Source organism: Emiliania huxleyi, assembly GCF_000372725.1.
Source record: "Emiliania huxleyi CCMP1516 chromosome Unknown EMIHUscaffold_17, whole genome shotgun sequence".
Classification (NCBI taxonomy): domain Eukaryota; phylum Haptophyta; order Isochrysidales; family Noelaerhabdaceae; genus Emiliania; species Emiliania huxleyi.
In genome coordinates, this window is record NW_005200881.1 from 991,698 (window position 1) to 1,005,446 (window position 13,749).

Genomic DNA, 13,749 nt, shown 5'->3' on the forward strand with positions numbered 1-13,749 from the left:
ATGGAGAAGACGCCGCGCTGCTCCTGCTGGCAGATGCCGCGCACGGTGTGCTTCTGCCCGATCTCCTGGAAGAACTCCTCGTCGGAGCCGCGCTCGCCCAGCCGGCACTGATCGTCGAGTCCCTGCGGCGGCGTGGAGAGGGGGGGGGGGCTAAGGCATCCCAACCTCCAATCTCGGCCAATCCCCGCAACAAGCGCATCATTCTCGCCGGGCCCCTCCGTCTGAACCTCGGCCATCTCTCGGCCAATCCCGGCCGGAGCCTGCAGCATGCGCGTCATGAGGCGCAGCCGCTCCGCCGACGACTGCAGCGAGCCGTCCTCCACTTCGACCCCCTCGGCGGCGAAGAGGCGCCTACGTCTCGGCCAGACCTCCGTCGCCTCTCGACCGCATCTCGAACCCCCCCCGGCGGCGACGAGGCCTCTCGGCCGCAAAGACCGACTCGTTGAACTGCTCCTGCAGCATCTCGTTGACAAAGTTGATGCAGAGCTGCTCAAACGAGTTTGTCTGCAGCTGCTCGAAGCCGAAAATGTCGAGGATGCCTGTAGCGACGCGCGGCACGGCTCACTCGGACCGTGTCACCCTCGCGCGGCGCCGAGCCGTCTTGCGGCTGCCGATTGAGCTGGAGCGCGGGTTGGCGGAGCGCGAGACGGCGTTGATCCGGCCGACCACCCAGTCGAAGAGGGCCGCGAAGATGGACTTGCAGAGCGCGTCGCGGCAGATCTGCGCCGCCTTGATCGAGTAGCGCTGCGTGATGTCCTCGCCCGCCACGTTGATCTTCTTCTGCAGCAGCGCCACGCGGAGCGAACCCTCCTCGCAGCCAAGCGCCGCCGCGGCGCACGCCAGCGCGGCGTCGTCCGCCACCTGCGCATAGTCGTCTGCATATACATATTCACACTGCACAGTGTGAATATATATATTCACACACCTGCGCATAGTCGTCTGCGCCGGCGGCGTCCGACGCGAGCGAGAAAGCCAAGTTGCCGAGCAGCAGCACGGCGGAAAGGATGCGCCAGACGGCCGCCTGTGGGGCGCGGCAGGGACGTGTCGTGGACGCGTCCTCGACAGCAGAAGGGATGCGCCTGGACGCCGCCTGCTCTGGCGGGCCGATCCCGAAGGCGGGCAGCGCGCGGCGGACGACGGCGAACTCCTTTGCGTCGCTCACGCCGGCCAGCCGGGCCACCTGGAGGGCGGTGCGGTGCAGGTCTCGGGAGGCCTCGGAGGGTGTGTTTGGTGGCCAGGGGAGGGCGAGGGGGCGTGAGGCGGCGAGGGGCGTGAGCGGCGAGGGGGCGATGTCGTGGCGAAATGGTGGTGGCGAAAAGGCGGCGAGGTGGCGGCGAGGCGGCGGCCGCGAGCCTGCCCGTCGACGTTGAGCACGTCGAGGCTTTCCGCGGGGGGCAAGCTCCACGCGGAGCGGATCCCTGTTCACAGCTGGGCGCGTGAGCAGCGAGCCCGGCGGGCAGGCTCCTCTGCCCGGAGAGGGCGCCGCTGTCGGTGAGCAGCTGGTAGAAGATGTGGTAATTCCGCTCGCCGGCAGAGATGTCGACGACGCGCGAGCGCTCGAGCAGGTATGTCTCGGTGGAGGCGCCTGCGCAACACGGCACGGACATGTCGTGGACGTGTCCTGGACAGGTGCTTGAGCAAGTGCGTCTTTGCGGCGCCTGCGATGCAGCCGTGCTCGTCGTACTGCACGGCGACGTACTTGCCGAAGCGCGACGAGTTGTCGTTCCGGATCGTCTTCGCGTTCCCGAACGCCTCGAGGATCGGAGACGCGTCGCGCAGCAGCAGCTCCACCGACACGACCGCCGGCTGCTCGGCGACGCCGACGGCGGGCGAGAAGAAGGCGGCGTCCGGGGCGGGCGTGGTGGCGGCGAGGCTCGCGTGGCGGGCGCGCGAGGCGGGCGTGCGGAATGACGCGGTGCGCGACTCGGCGACGGCGGCGAGCGGCGTGGAAGGCATCTCGAGCGAGGCGCGCGTCGAGGCGGCCGCGACCGACGACTCGATGGACTGGCGGTTCGAGTCGTCGACGGATCGCATCGAGCCGCGCGCCTCCTTGGCGGTGCGCGATGCGGCGGTGAGGAACTCGATCACGCGCTTGGCGGCCTCGGTCTTGCCCGCGCCCGACTCGCCCGAGATGAGGACCGACTGCGAGGCGAATGCGCCGCTCGCCTGCGGAAGCAGCAGAGAAGGCTCACGGAGAAGGCTGCCTGAGGGACCGCGGCGACGCGGGGCCGCCGCTCGCCGCCGCCGCCGCCCGCTCCGCCTCCGCCATGCCGACCTTCTCGCGCAGCTGCGAGTAGGCGCGCCGGGCAATGGCGTACACGTGGGGCGGCACGGCCGCCTCGCGCTTCTTGGCGGAGTTGTCCTCCTGCCAGCGCGAGAGGTTGTACAGCTCGGGCAGCGGGCCTGTGGTGGGGGAGACGAGAGGCCGTTGGTGCGCGAGACGAGAGGCGTGGCGGCATCGCGCATGCTCCGGCGCGGGACGCCTCCCCCCGGGGGGGGGGGGGGGGGGGCATGCCCTCCAGAGTGCGGCGTGCTGAAGCGGGATGCGAGGCCGCCAAGTGTAGGAGGACAGGGTACTCGGAAGCGGGGAGGTTTCGTTTCGGAGACGCCGGCCAGGAGGCGTCTTGGGAAGGCGTCTGGAAGGTGTCTGGGAGGTGTGTGGGAGGTGTCTAGAAGGTGTCTAGGAAGGAGGCGCGTCACCGTACGGGTTGAGCGAGAGCAGGACGTCGCCCGCCCACGTGTAGATGGAGCCGTTCTTGAGGCGGCGCTGCAGCAGGTAGAGGAGCGGCGCCTCGTGCAGGTTGTGCATCGCCACCATGTTTGGCAGGTCCTGCGCGTGCGACGGCTCGAAGCGAGTGACGTCCTTCTGCTCGACGAGGTGCTCCTCCCCCTCCACCTCCACCACCAGCTTGGCCGCCGCCATCCCCTTCTTCTGCGACCCCTTGAGCGTGCCGAGCTCCCACCGGCCGGAGACGGAGCACCACAGCGTCGTGCCTGCGCCGCCCAGCTCCATGCCAAACTCCTCGTCGCCCATCTCGGGCACGAGGCGCTCGACGAGCTCGGGCGGGTCGTCCTTCATCTCGAGCGGCAGCTTGGGGCGGTAGTCCTTCCCCTCGAGCAGCAGCCGGTTGATCTCGTTGTTCCGGTTGATCATCTCGGTGAGCTTCAGGTTGAAGGCGGGCAGGTTAACGTCCCACCTGCCGCGGCGCGCACGAGGGAGGCTGGAGAGGGGAGGGGCTGGAGAGGGGAGAGGCTGGGAGGGGAGGGGCTGGAGAGGGGCCGCGGACGGGGCGGGCGGCGGGGCGGGCGGAGGTCCCAGCTGCGGGCGGCAGGTTTACTGGTGGGAGCCGCTCGCCGAGGGGGGAGGAGAGGGGGGAGGGGCACCGCGGGGGGGAGAGAGGCGGGAGAAGGGCGGAGGCCCGGGGAGGGTAGGAGGAGGGAGGGGGAGGGGGAGGGAGGGAGGGGATAGAGGGGTGGGAGGGGCGAGGCGGGTGCAGCCCGCACGTCAGCGTGAGGAGGGTGACGTTCGTGTAGAACATCTGCACGTAGGCGTGCGCCACAGACGAGTCGACCCGGTGCGACGCCAGCGAGACGGACTTGAGGCCGACGTTGGTGGAGAGGGCCTGGCGTCGCGAGGGCGCGGGCCGCGGGCGTCGGCGACGGAGGGCCGGCAGAGAGGCGGCGCCGACACAGAGGCGGAGAGGCGATGACGGTGGAGGCGGTGGTGAAGGCAGCGGTTGCGGCGCTGTGCGGCAGTGGCGGCGGAGGGGGAGAGAGGGGAAGTAGGGGAGAGTGCGGCCTTTGCGATGTCCATGAGGCCTTGCCGCCCGAGCTTGTTGTACGACAGGTTCAGCTCGAACCTGCAGCGGGGCGTCGGAGGAGGACAGGGCCGGCTGAGAGCCCGAGCAGTGGCGGCAGCAGCGGCAGCACCGGCGGCAGCAGCAGCGCCAGTACTAGTGGCGGCGGATAGAGAGCCGGCTGACGCCGAGCGTTGCTGTTGGACGTCTCCGTGGGTGGAGGCGTGAGGCAGCTAACTGCGATGCGGCGGCGAATCGCGAGTGCCGGCTGCGTGGCGGCGTCTCCCCATCTAGCAGCGGACAGTGTGGCGTTGTCTGCGAGCGCCGCCGACAGCTGCTTCGCAGAGACGTCGCCGATGGAGCAGTTGGAGAGGTCGAGCGCTGTGAGCCGTGTGTTGCGGCTCAGCGCATCGGCGAGCGACGCGCTCAGCTTGACAGACTTCTCACGGAAGACGGATGAGCCGGACAAGTCTATCGATTGCGTCCGCCGGTCGTTCTCCTCGACCTTTTTGATCACCTCGAGCACCGTCTTCTCCTTGGCATGCTGAAGGCTCATGCCTCAGCCAGTCTGCCGACGCCTCTGCCCGCGATCGCTCCGGCGAGGTGCGCAAAGGCCGCAAGGGTGCTTGAGCGCGCGACGGCGAGGGCGGCTCGGGGCTCAAATGGGCGCTGAGATTTTCTTTTTCTGCCTGTTCCGTGCCGAGAGGAGTTTTCTTTTAACATTCTTTTTCTTGTAGGTTAGGAGAATTTCGCAAACACGCAGGAACCAGGAGTTTCCGCTATATAGAGAGACCAACAACGTTACTTGGGAGGCGGTGGCGGTCCTATCCGGCTCCGCGCGCGAACCACACAGACGGGCAACCATTGGGCAGCAGGAGGCCGGGCAGTGGAGTGAACCTGCTAGCCGTCCTTGCGCTCGAGCGGCGAGGCCCACCACGACGGCGTGAGGAATAGCTGATGCGCACCGAGCCGCGCGCCTGCGGCCGAGGCGGCAGGCGGGGGCCGGGGTGAGGGCCGCACTGGTGTCGTGCTGTGCACGGGGTGGCGCGCGCGGCGAGTTAACGTCCTCCGACAAGTGTAAAGCATCCCCACGAAGCGTGTGCGACCACGCGTTAGTTGCCAGTAGTCATAGAGGTTACGGCGTCGTCATTGGCGGGATCCCGCCGAGCGCGAGGATGGGGCGAATCCGCGTGGATTTGTATGTGCGGCGCTGCCAGGCGCGCCTTGTCATGGTGGCACACCGGTCGACTTGTTGTGCTTCCGCAGCCGCCGCCTCCGCCTCCTGCGCCGCTCTCACCTCCGCCTCTGCCGCAGCCGCCTCCGCCGTCGCCGCATGCTCCTTGAGGGCGCGCACACACGCGGCGTGGCCCATCTCCCTGGCCAGCTGCAGCGCGGTCATGTCGTCCGCGCGCCGTCGTATCTGCTCCCACCCGTAGCAGGCGGAGCACGATAGCGGGGTGGCTGGAGATGGCGGCGTACATCAGCGCTGTTGCGCCATCGTTGTCCGGCTTGTTGATCTCCTCACGCTGAAGCAGCGACGCGACCACTCCCAGCCTTTGGTGGCGGTGCCCATCAGTGTCAGGCGACTTCTCTTCTGCAGGTTGGCATCTGGGCCATGGCTGCACCAGCAAGTCGTGTCAGGGCGACGCGCAACCTGATGTGAGAAACAAGCCACGTTAGCTGCACGCCAAGTGCTCCAAGGTTGGTGTGTCCATTTGGGGGGGCATAACAATCGATAACAAACGCACTCGGAACGCCAGCAAGGATGCGTTTGCTGCTGATGAGGACGCACCCGAGAGAGAGAGCTCTATATAGGGAGAGGGAGCTGGGAGGGGGGGAGGGGGGAGAGGGTTAGCGGTTAGAGTCAGTGTACAGTGAGAGGGGTTCTCGAGGTTCTCGAGGTTCTGGAGTTTCATATCCTGATAAACTTTGGCCGCTTTGGGTATCCGGATAGGAGGGACAGAGTCAGAGAGAGAGGAAGGTGGAGAGTCTTAGCGACCGAGAGCGTGCGGCGCACACGACGACCCGCACATGCATGTCTCGTCGGCGGGAACGGGGAGTTGTATTACGCTCCGATCGATCAAGCAAAACCGGCAGATCACACAGATCTCACGCGCCAAACAGACGGTGCGGTCGTAGGTGCGCCAAGGCGCGCATACACGGGGTGCTCAGAAGCAAAAATCTGGCAGATACGGGCAAATCTTCGCGTATGTTTCGTCCGCCTGCATGTCGCAGGGTGCCATCGGCGGAATCGCTTCCCACATCTCGGTGAACTTTTTCCAGCCCTCATCCGCCTGCATTTTCGAAGGCGAGAGGCCAATCTTGGATGGGTCGAGCTTCTCGCCAGCCTCACCTTGCAGGCCGAGCGCGCGGGCGCCCGACAGGGCCACCATGAGCACGACCGCCGCCGCCACGGCCACGAACAAGAGCTTTGACCACTTGCGGGGGGCGGGCACGTGGGTGATCATAGCTGCGGCACAGGGTCGCGGTGGTGTGGCTGCGTCGCTGGCGCAAACAACTGGAAGTTTGCCACTACTTTTACTCGTATAGGTTGTTTCGATGCACGACTTTACGGCCGACGATCCTATGAACAAGACGAATGCGTTTTCGCAAATTTCTTATCACTGTGTGTGACTGGTCGCCCCCGACCGACACAGGTGGCGAGTGTACACGGCTGGTCTTCCGACTGGCCGTGTGAACTCACTTCTGTCTTCTCTATCTCGCCGGGGGAGATTTCGATAATCACACCGATGAGCGATGTATATGCGCAAACACGCACAACCACAAGCGCAATCCAATCCTGCACGGATCTATTGCGGTACGGAATCTCTTCGGAATCTCTACGCTCTGGGGGGGCGCGGGGGCCCTAGAGGGTATCCATGCGGGGGGGGGGGAGATGGGGTCCGATGGCCGAAAGAAAGAAAGAAAACAGACAACCCAAGGGAGGGATGGGAGGACGGCACGCCGCCACCACACAGGGATTTTAAGGTCCGATGGCCTGCCGCGATTTTTTGGAAGATTGTTTTCTTTCGGCGCGATTTTTCACTTGTTTTCAGGGAATTCGGCCATGCTATCACGCCTTGCGACAGCCTGTCGGCGCTGCTGACCGTGCCATGCTGCTCAACTGACCGCCTGCATAGCTCGCGGCCTTAGTCTTCAGCATTCAGTGACGACCTGATCGTACGGCCAGTAGGAAGGTGTCCTTCCAGCGCGTGCACGCTTCTGACGCAATGCGCGTCACAAACTGCCTCGGATTGGCTGCTGGCACTCTCGAGGCTATGCCTACACAGCCTCGCGCGCATGGGCAGTCAAGAGGGACCACGCACCTTCTCAGGACAGCACCAGTGCCTCTCTCTTGGACCGGCAAACTTGGTGGTCTCGTGTCACCAATGTGGGACCAGTGCGGCATCGGACGCGCCATCGACAGCTCTGAACTGCGCCTCACCACTGACCGGGAAGGCCGCCAAGTGGGCCAGCACAGGTCGCACATTGTGGCAGCAGTCAGCAGTGCATGTCTGATAGCTAGCAGCAGCGTCAGGGTCTCGCAGGGTCGGATCGTGTCAAGCCTCTCGCCCGGCCGGCCGCGTGCAGACGTCGCCCTCGTCGGCCTGTCTGCTGTCTGGAGTGATCTGTCGGCGGTCAGTACGACCGACCAGGTTGGAGGTTTCTGATGGTTGGAGGGTCTATCTGTGTGTACTCCTCGAGATCTCTCCAAATCTGCCCTCTGATCAACCGTGATCATTCGGGAAGTTGGTGCTCTGAGCGACTCTGAGCGCCGGAGCCCCGTTTCAATGGCGTTTCCGCACTGCTGCGCGGCGCACGGTGCCTCCGGGGGCCCCCGCGCCCCCCCAGAGTCTCTACGTCTCCTGTATTTCTCCTCAAAAGCACACGTTGTCTCTCGATTGATGCAGGACAAGAGTTACCGCATACCTGAGATACGGGTCCTATTCACACTTCTATTCACCTCTCCCACGAACGTCTTCGCGGTACGTCTCTGGCTAGATCTCGCACGGCCAAGCCCGGTCGCTCACGCTACCTCCGGGCCTGCACCTCCTCCGGCGACGCCCCGACGGCGGCCTCGAAGGCCTGGCTGTCGACGGCGCCCTCACAGATCACCGCAGCGACCACGGAGTCCGGGCCGAGCCCAAGGCTTTGCTGCAGCCCCGGCTGCGCGGCGGCGGCGAGGAGGGCGCCGATCCCGGCAACCGCCGAGTGCCCCGCCACCACGGCCGGCGAGTCGTCGGCGAGGAGCCTCATCGCGGGCTCGACGACAGCATCCGGCACCGCGACAAAGTCGTCGACGCCGGTCGCGAGGACTCTCCACGCCACTTCCGCCACCTCGGTGCAGTCCAGCCCGGTCTGTACCGTGCCAGCGTCGCTGTGAGGGGAGGCGGTCAGTGCACCCGCCTCCGCGGAGCACTGCAGGCAGTTGGCTTCGGTCGGCTCCACCGCGATGAAGCGAGGCCGCTCGGAGCCGAGTCGCTCCCACAGGTGCGCGCACATGCCCGCCGCGAAGCCGCCGACACCGGCGTTGATCAAGACGTGCGTCGGCATCGACGGCGAAGGCTCGGACCGCAGCTGCTCGAGCATCTCTTCGGCGACCACCGTGTAGCCTTGGTATATGCGCGCTGGCACCGCCTCGTAACCTGGCCAAGACGTGTCCTGAACAACCTCCCAGCCGTGCTCCGCCGCGTCGGCAGCGCAGGCGCGGACGGAGGCGGCGTAGTCGCCCTCCACGCGCACCGTCTCGGCGCCGTACCGTCGAATCGTCGCCTCCGCCCCGGCGCTGACTCCGCCGTGGAGGTACACCAGCGAGCGGCACCCGGCCTGCTGCGCGCCCCACGCAACTCCGATCCCGTGGTTGCCTGCAGACGCCGTCGCAATGACTGGCTTCGCCTCACCCTTCGCCGCCGCGGCCAGGGCGAGGTCCTATGGGCACGGCGACGATCGAGATCAGGAGGAGACTGGGTTGAGAGTCTCTCCACTACAGCCTGCGCAGTCCTCGACGACGAGGCCTCCACCGAGCGGCTTGAAGCTGCCGAGGCCGAAACGCTGGCCCTCGTCCTTGACGTACACGCGGCCGACTCCCACGCGGGCCGCCATTGCTGGAAGAGACAGCAGCGGGGTCGGGGCGTAGGCTGGCCATGCCTTGACGCGGCGGAACACCTCTGCGTGTCGCTCGAGTGAGATGGTGCTGGGTTGATACGTGGCAGCGGGCCCGGCCCGTGCCGAGTTGCGGAGATGCGTCACGGGCCATGATGAGGCACCGATAGGTGCGCGGCCGAGCTGCATTGGGGACCCGGCCGAGGAAGGCGGACGCGTCGACAGCGAGTGACTGTGGACAGAGGACACAGACACTGGCCCAACCCAACCAACCTTCAACCTATTGCTTTGTGTATCTCGAGACCTCGAGAGAAGGCCGCCCGCAGGGCCCAAGTCAACTGGCTTTCTTTTGGCGGGCAACTCCGCCGCCAGTCCACAAAAGTGATCGGCGACCACGGGTGGCAGCTCGGCGAGCAGGGTCAGTGGTGCAAGCGCATGAACCTTGAACTTTCTACTCGCGTACCCATGATGATCCGCTCACCTTCTCACCCAGGCAGTCATGGGAAGAAGACGTCGACTCTACTGCGCCGGCTGTGGGCGCCGCCGGCTGCAGCTCGGGTTGCGCGCTCTGCTTCTACAAGGAGCATCGCTTGACTGGCCAGTACCGTTGCCTGATGGGTGACCTGAGACACCGCTGCGTCGCCCCGCCGCCTGGAAATCTCTCTCCGCAGCCGCCACCGCCACCGCCGTCGCCATCTCCACCAGTCCCTACGTCTTCGCCGCCGCCGCCATCGCCGTCGCCGCCGCCGCCATCGCCGTCGCCGCCGCCGCCATCGCCGTCGCCGCCGCCGCCATCGCCGCCGCCGCCGCTGCCATCGCCGCCGCCGCCGTCGCCGCCGTCGCCGCAGCCGCCTGCTGTGTCCCCTTCTGCGCTCGAGGCTACTGCTGTGGAGACGCTGTCGATCGCTGAGGCCGCTGAGGCCTTCCTTGCCGCGCATTTCACTGGCGCCGTCCCGGGGGCGGTGGACGCGGGCAGCCTGAAAGCTCGCCGTCGCGCCTCCCATATGGCTGCCATTGTTGGTGCCGTAATGGGCGGCGCTGCGGCGCTCTTGCTCGTGGTACTCGCGCGGCGGCGATTTGGACGGTTGGCCCTCTGCAGTCGACGCCGGGCGGGGTGCTTCGGGTCTGCGGACTGCGGCCCGTGCGGTGGGCAGGGGGGGTAGTACATTTACTACGACTTCTATCGCCGACCGCGCACTCTTCGTACTCCCTTTTGTCTGTAGTAAGTAGTGCTAGCACAGGACCAATTCAACGCGCGTGCCGATGGCGCGGCGCAGCCACGCTGGCCGCCTGCCGGAAGCGGTCCAGGTCGTCTGCAGCCGGCACAAAGAGGCTCGCGCCGGCGAAGGCGAAGCGCACCTGCTCGCACACCGAGCCGCATCAGGCGCTGCAGATTTCGGGTGCTCGACTTGCCCGCGCAGAGTGAGGGGGGCGCACCAGCCGGCCTCGAACCGGCGCCGCCCAAGCTGGGTGGTTTTCAAACCGGTCGTTTGTCACAACCCACGCGCCCGACGACGCCGCCAGCTGGATGGTGAAGAGGTCGTCGTCCGTCCCCGTCGGCGTCCACGCGACGCCCTCGCGTGCGTCGAGCGACTTGCCCCATGCGTCCGCGACGACGGTCTGCCAGTGCGTCTCTGAGAGCGTCACCACCACGCGCGCCTCAACGACAGGCACAGGGCGGGGTGTGAGAGCAGCGCCAGCCGGCCTCGCGGCGGAGAGCGCCGCGCCACTCCTCGCCTCCGGGACGCCCTCACGTGCGAAGAATTCGACGCACGCGCGCAGCGCCGACGGGCGGAAGGAGCCGTCCTGGCGGAACCTGGCGGACGGGTCGAGCGGACGGGATGGGAGTGTGCACTGGTGCTAGAGTGTGCACTGGTGCTAGAGTGTGCACTGGTGCTAGAGTGTGCACTGGTGCTAGAGTGTGCACTGGTGCTAGAGTGTGCACTGGTGCTAGAGTGTGCACTGGTGCTAGAGTGTGCACTGGTGCTAGAGTGTGCACTGGTGCTAGAGTGTTGCATCCACAGGCGAGGCTGTCTCTGCAGCGCACCTCGCCACGTTTGCGCCGTCGACCACGAGCAGCACGCGCGGCGCTGCGCCGCCGCTGCGGCCGGCGGCCGAGCCTGCGAGCGACGCCTGCATCGCCGGCAGCGAGGTCAGCGCCAGGCGAGGCCCGCTCCCCGCCCCCCTCCTCGCCGCTCCGCCGCCGCCGCCGCCCCCCTCGCCCGGCGGAGCGTGCCGCCCGACGACGGTGCCGTCTACGCTGCGGGAGGAGAGGGAGGCGGCGGGAGAGGAGGCGACCGAAGACGCGGCGGAGGAGGCGGGAGGTGCCGCTGCGTGCCGCGCCGGCGGCCGCGCTGCCCCCGCCGACGCAGACCTCTGCGCTGCGCTGCGCTCACTAACCGCCTGGGCAAAACTGCGATCGCAGGGCGGCGGCGGCGGCGGCGGCGGCGGCATCAGTGGCGGCGGTGGCGGCTGTGGTGGCGGCTGCGGCCGCAGCGGCGTCGGCGGCGCGTCGCCCCCAAGCTGCAGGTGCGTCCCCCTCGCCGCCGCGCCGGAGCACGAGACAATCTGCCTCGCTCGCCGGGCCCTCTGCGGCGCCGCCCGCTCCGCCACTGTTGCGGCGCCATGCTTGGAGTACCAGACCCCTCCGCCGTGCTGCTGGTCCAGCTCGACCGCCCCAAGCTCGCGGGCCAGCGCCGCGTCGCTCTACCCGGCAACGGGCCGGCAACAGGCAGTAGTTAGGTGAGGCTGGTCCGAATGCGGGCGCGGGGCGGGTGTCTCGAGCGGGTCGCGTCTGGGGGCGGGCACTCACCTCTCCATCGTCACCGCCGCGGCGGAGGGCCGCCGCCCGCTCCTCTTCCTCGTGCAGCTGCCACGCCAGGGCGACGTCCGCATCGCAATCGATTGCCACACCAACGCCAACGCCACCCACCCGCGCAGCGACCAGCTGCAGCCTCCGCTCCTCTCCCTCAAACCGCCTTGCCAGCGCCTCGTCACCAGCCCGTATCCGCTCCGCCAGCGAAGTCTCCGCCTCCTCCGTTTGAAGCCGCTCCGCTAGCGCCGCGTCGTCGCTGCCGCCGCCGGCTCTAGCCTCCTCCTCCTCCCGCTGAAGCTGCCGGGCATACGCTTCGTCCTCTTCCCCCGCGGGAGCCGGCGGGTGGCGGCTCTGCTCTTCCTCCTGGAGGCGAAGAGCAAGCGCCAGGTCGTCGTCCATCCCGGAGCGAGCACAGAGACGAGCCTGCGGCCAACATCGGCAGGCCGTGAAGAATTTAAGAGCGAAGATAGCCGGCTTCTCTCACAGCACCGTTAAAATCCCTGTGTGGTGGCGGCGTGCCGTCCTCCCATCCCTCCCTTGGGTTGTCTGTTTTCTTTCTTTCTTTTCTTTTCTCACAGCACCGGCGCAAGACAGCGGCACGCACCTGGGGTCGAGAGAGGACGGGGACAATCGAGTGATAAAGCTGGAGGGGACCCCGGGCCTTGATACGAACGCGACATGGGAGGAGGAGATACCCGAGCAAAATAAGATCACGAAGGACGCGGTGAGAAAGATGATGGAGAGACAGGAGAGGGAGCGACAGGAGGGGAGCCTCGGGGCGGATGAGACGTTGTTCCCAGAGGGGGCGCCCCAGAGACACATAAACTGGCAGAAAGAAGACTACGAGCTGTTTGTGGGACACGGATACGGGGCGAGCGCGATCAGAGTAGGGGAGCTACAGGAGGACCCCCTAACGCGCTTCTTGCTCCGATACGACGAATTTGAGACGGGGGGAGAGCTGACGGACGGCAACGGGAAGCGAATTAAGATGGGAAAAGACAGCGAGCCGCTGCGGTCGGGGAAGGGACGAGCCCTGAACGTGAAAGTAGCGCAGACATGCCTCGCGTTGCACGTCTCACACCAGTTCACACACTTTGCAGCGACGGACGGAGGAAAGGACCATGAAGACAAAATGGCGGAGGATGGAAAGCACGTGCCGAACCCTAGGGTGGCGTACGGCGTGTTCGAAGGACCGACACGATTCGGAAAGAGCGTCCCGGGAGACACACAGGTAAAGGATCCCAACGGAATCGGACCCTGTGAAGAAGGGGAGATACGGACAGCGTTTGGGGCGGGAATGTGGGGAGGAAAGCTGCCGAACATGTGGGAGCCGATAGACGCGGAGATGTACGCGATACTCGCATACTTACGCAAAATGGCGGTAAAAAAAGTCCGTCGGTGGAATATGACAAACTGTGACACATTTCGTTGAGTCAGTGCAGTCACATTTATTTTTTCACCGCCGCACCGGCTTCTTTTTCCTTCGCGGCAACGCGATGGCGGCAAGGCCTCTTTGCGCGCCCGCCTCGTCACGCAGAAGACCAACGGGCGTCGGACCGCGGTGAGACCGCGCCGCCCTCCGCGCCCGCCCGCGCCCGCAGCGTGAACACATACGCGCGTCCCTCGCCGCACGGAAACATACGCGCCAGCCGCGCACACAGCCTCACATGCAGCGCAGACCGCATGCCCGCGCCCTGGGCCGCCGACGACCCGGTCGGGCGGGCTGAGCGGCCGCCGCACACCACCAGGCAGGCGCGCGACCACCCACAGCACGCCGCAGCCCACCGCGCAGCCCTGCCAGCCAAGCCTGCGCCTCCCAGCTGCACAAACAGGGCGCACAACAGAATACAGCACACAGCACACACCGGCGGCGCGCGCGCAGCACACGCAGACGCGCGCGCGACCGCAACACGCACACGTACACAGCACGCGCGCGTCGCACGCCAGCGCAGCGCCACACACAGAGCACACTTCCCATCAGCAGCAGCAGCCTGCCACAATCCACATCTCACACACGCGCGCACACACTCCCGG

General features: G+C 66.7%; 3 protein-coding genes across 3 annotated transcripts; 1 reads left to right on the forward strand and 2 right to left on the reverse strand.

Moving 5' to 3' along the window:
• Positions 1-7,027: 7,027 nt before the first annotated feature.
• On the forward strand, positions 7,028-7,468 carry EMIHUDRAFT_202907 (hypothetical protein; the record flags this gene model as incomplete). Its single annotated transcript, XM_005784616.1, has 1 exon — positions 7,028-7,468. One exon carries the CDS (start codon positions 7,028-7,030, stop codon positions 7,466-7,468), a length of 441 nt encoding a protein of 146 aa, XP_005784673.1.
• Positions 7,469-7,829: 361 nt separating this feature from the next.
• On the reverse strand, positions 7,830-8,900 carry EMIHUDRAFT_202908 (hypothetical protein; the record flags this gene model as incomplete). Its single annotated transcript, XM_005784617.1, has 2 exons — positions 7,830-8,726; positions 8,805-8,900. The coding sequence occupies 2 exons, from the start codon at positions 8,898-8,900 to the stop codon at positions 7,830-7,832; spliced, it is 993 nt and encodes a 330-aa protein (XP_005784674.1).
• A 1,248-nt stretch (positions 8,901-10,148) lies between these two features.
• EMIHUDRAFT_202909 (hypothetical protein) lies at positions 10,149-12,114 on the reverse strand (the record flags this gene model as incomplete). The annotated part of the gene is made up of 4 exons (XM_005784618.1): positions 10,149-10,259; positions 10,338-10,716; positions 11,461-11,606; positions 11,713-12,114. 4 exons carry the CDS (start codon positions 12,112-12,114, stop codon positions 10,149-10,151), a joined length of 1,038 nt encoding a protein of 345 aa, XP_005784675.1.
• Positions 12,115-13,749: the final 1,635 nt, after the last annotated feature.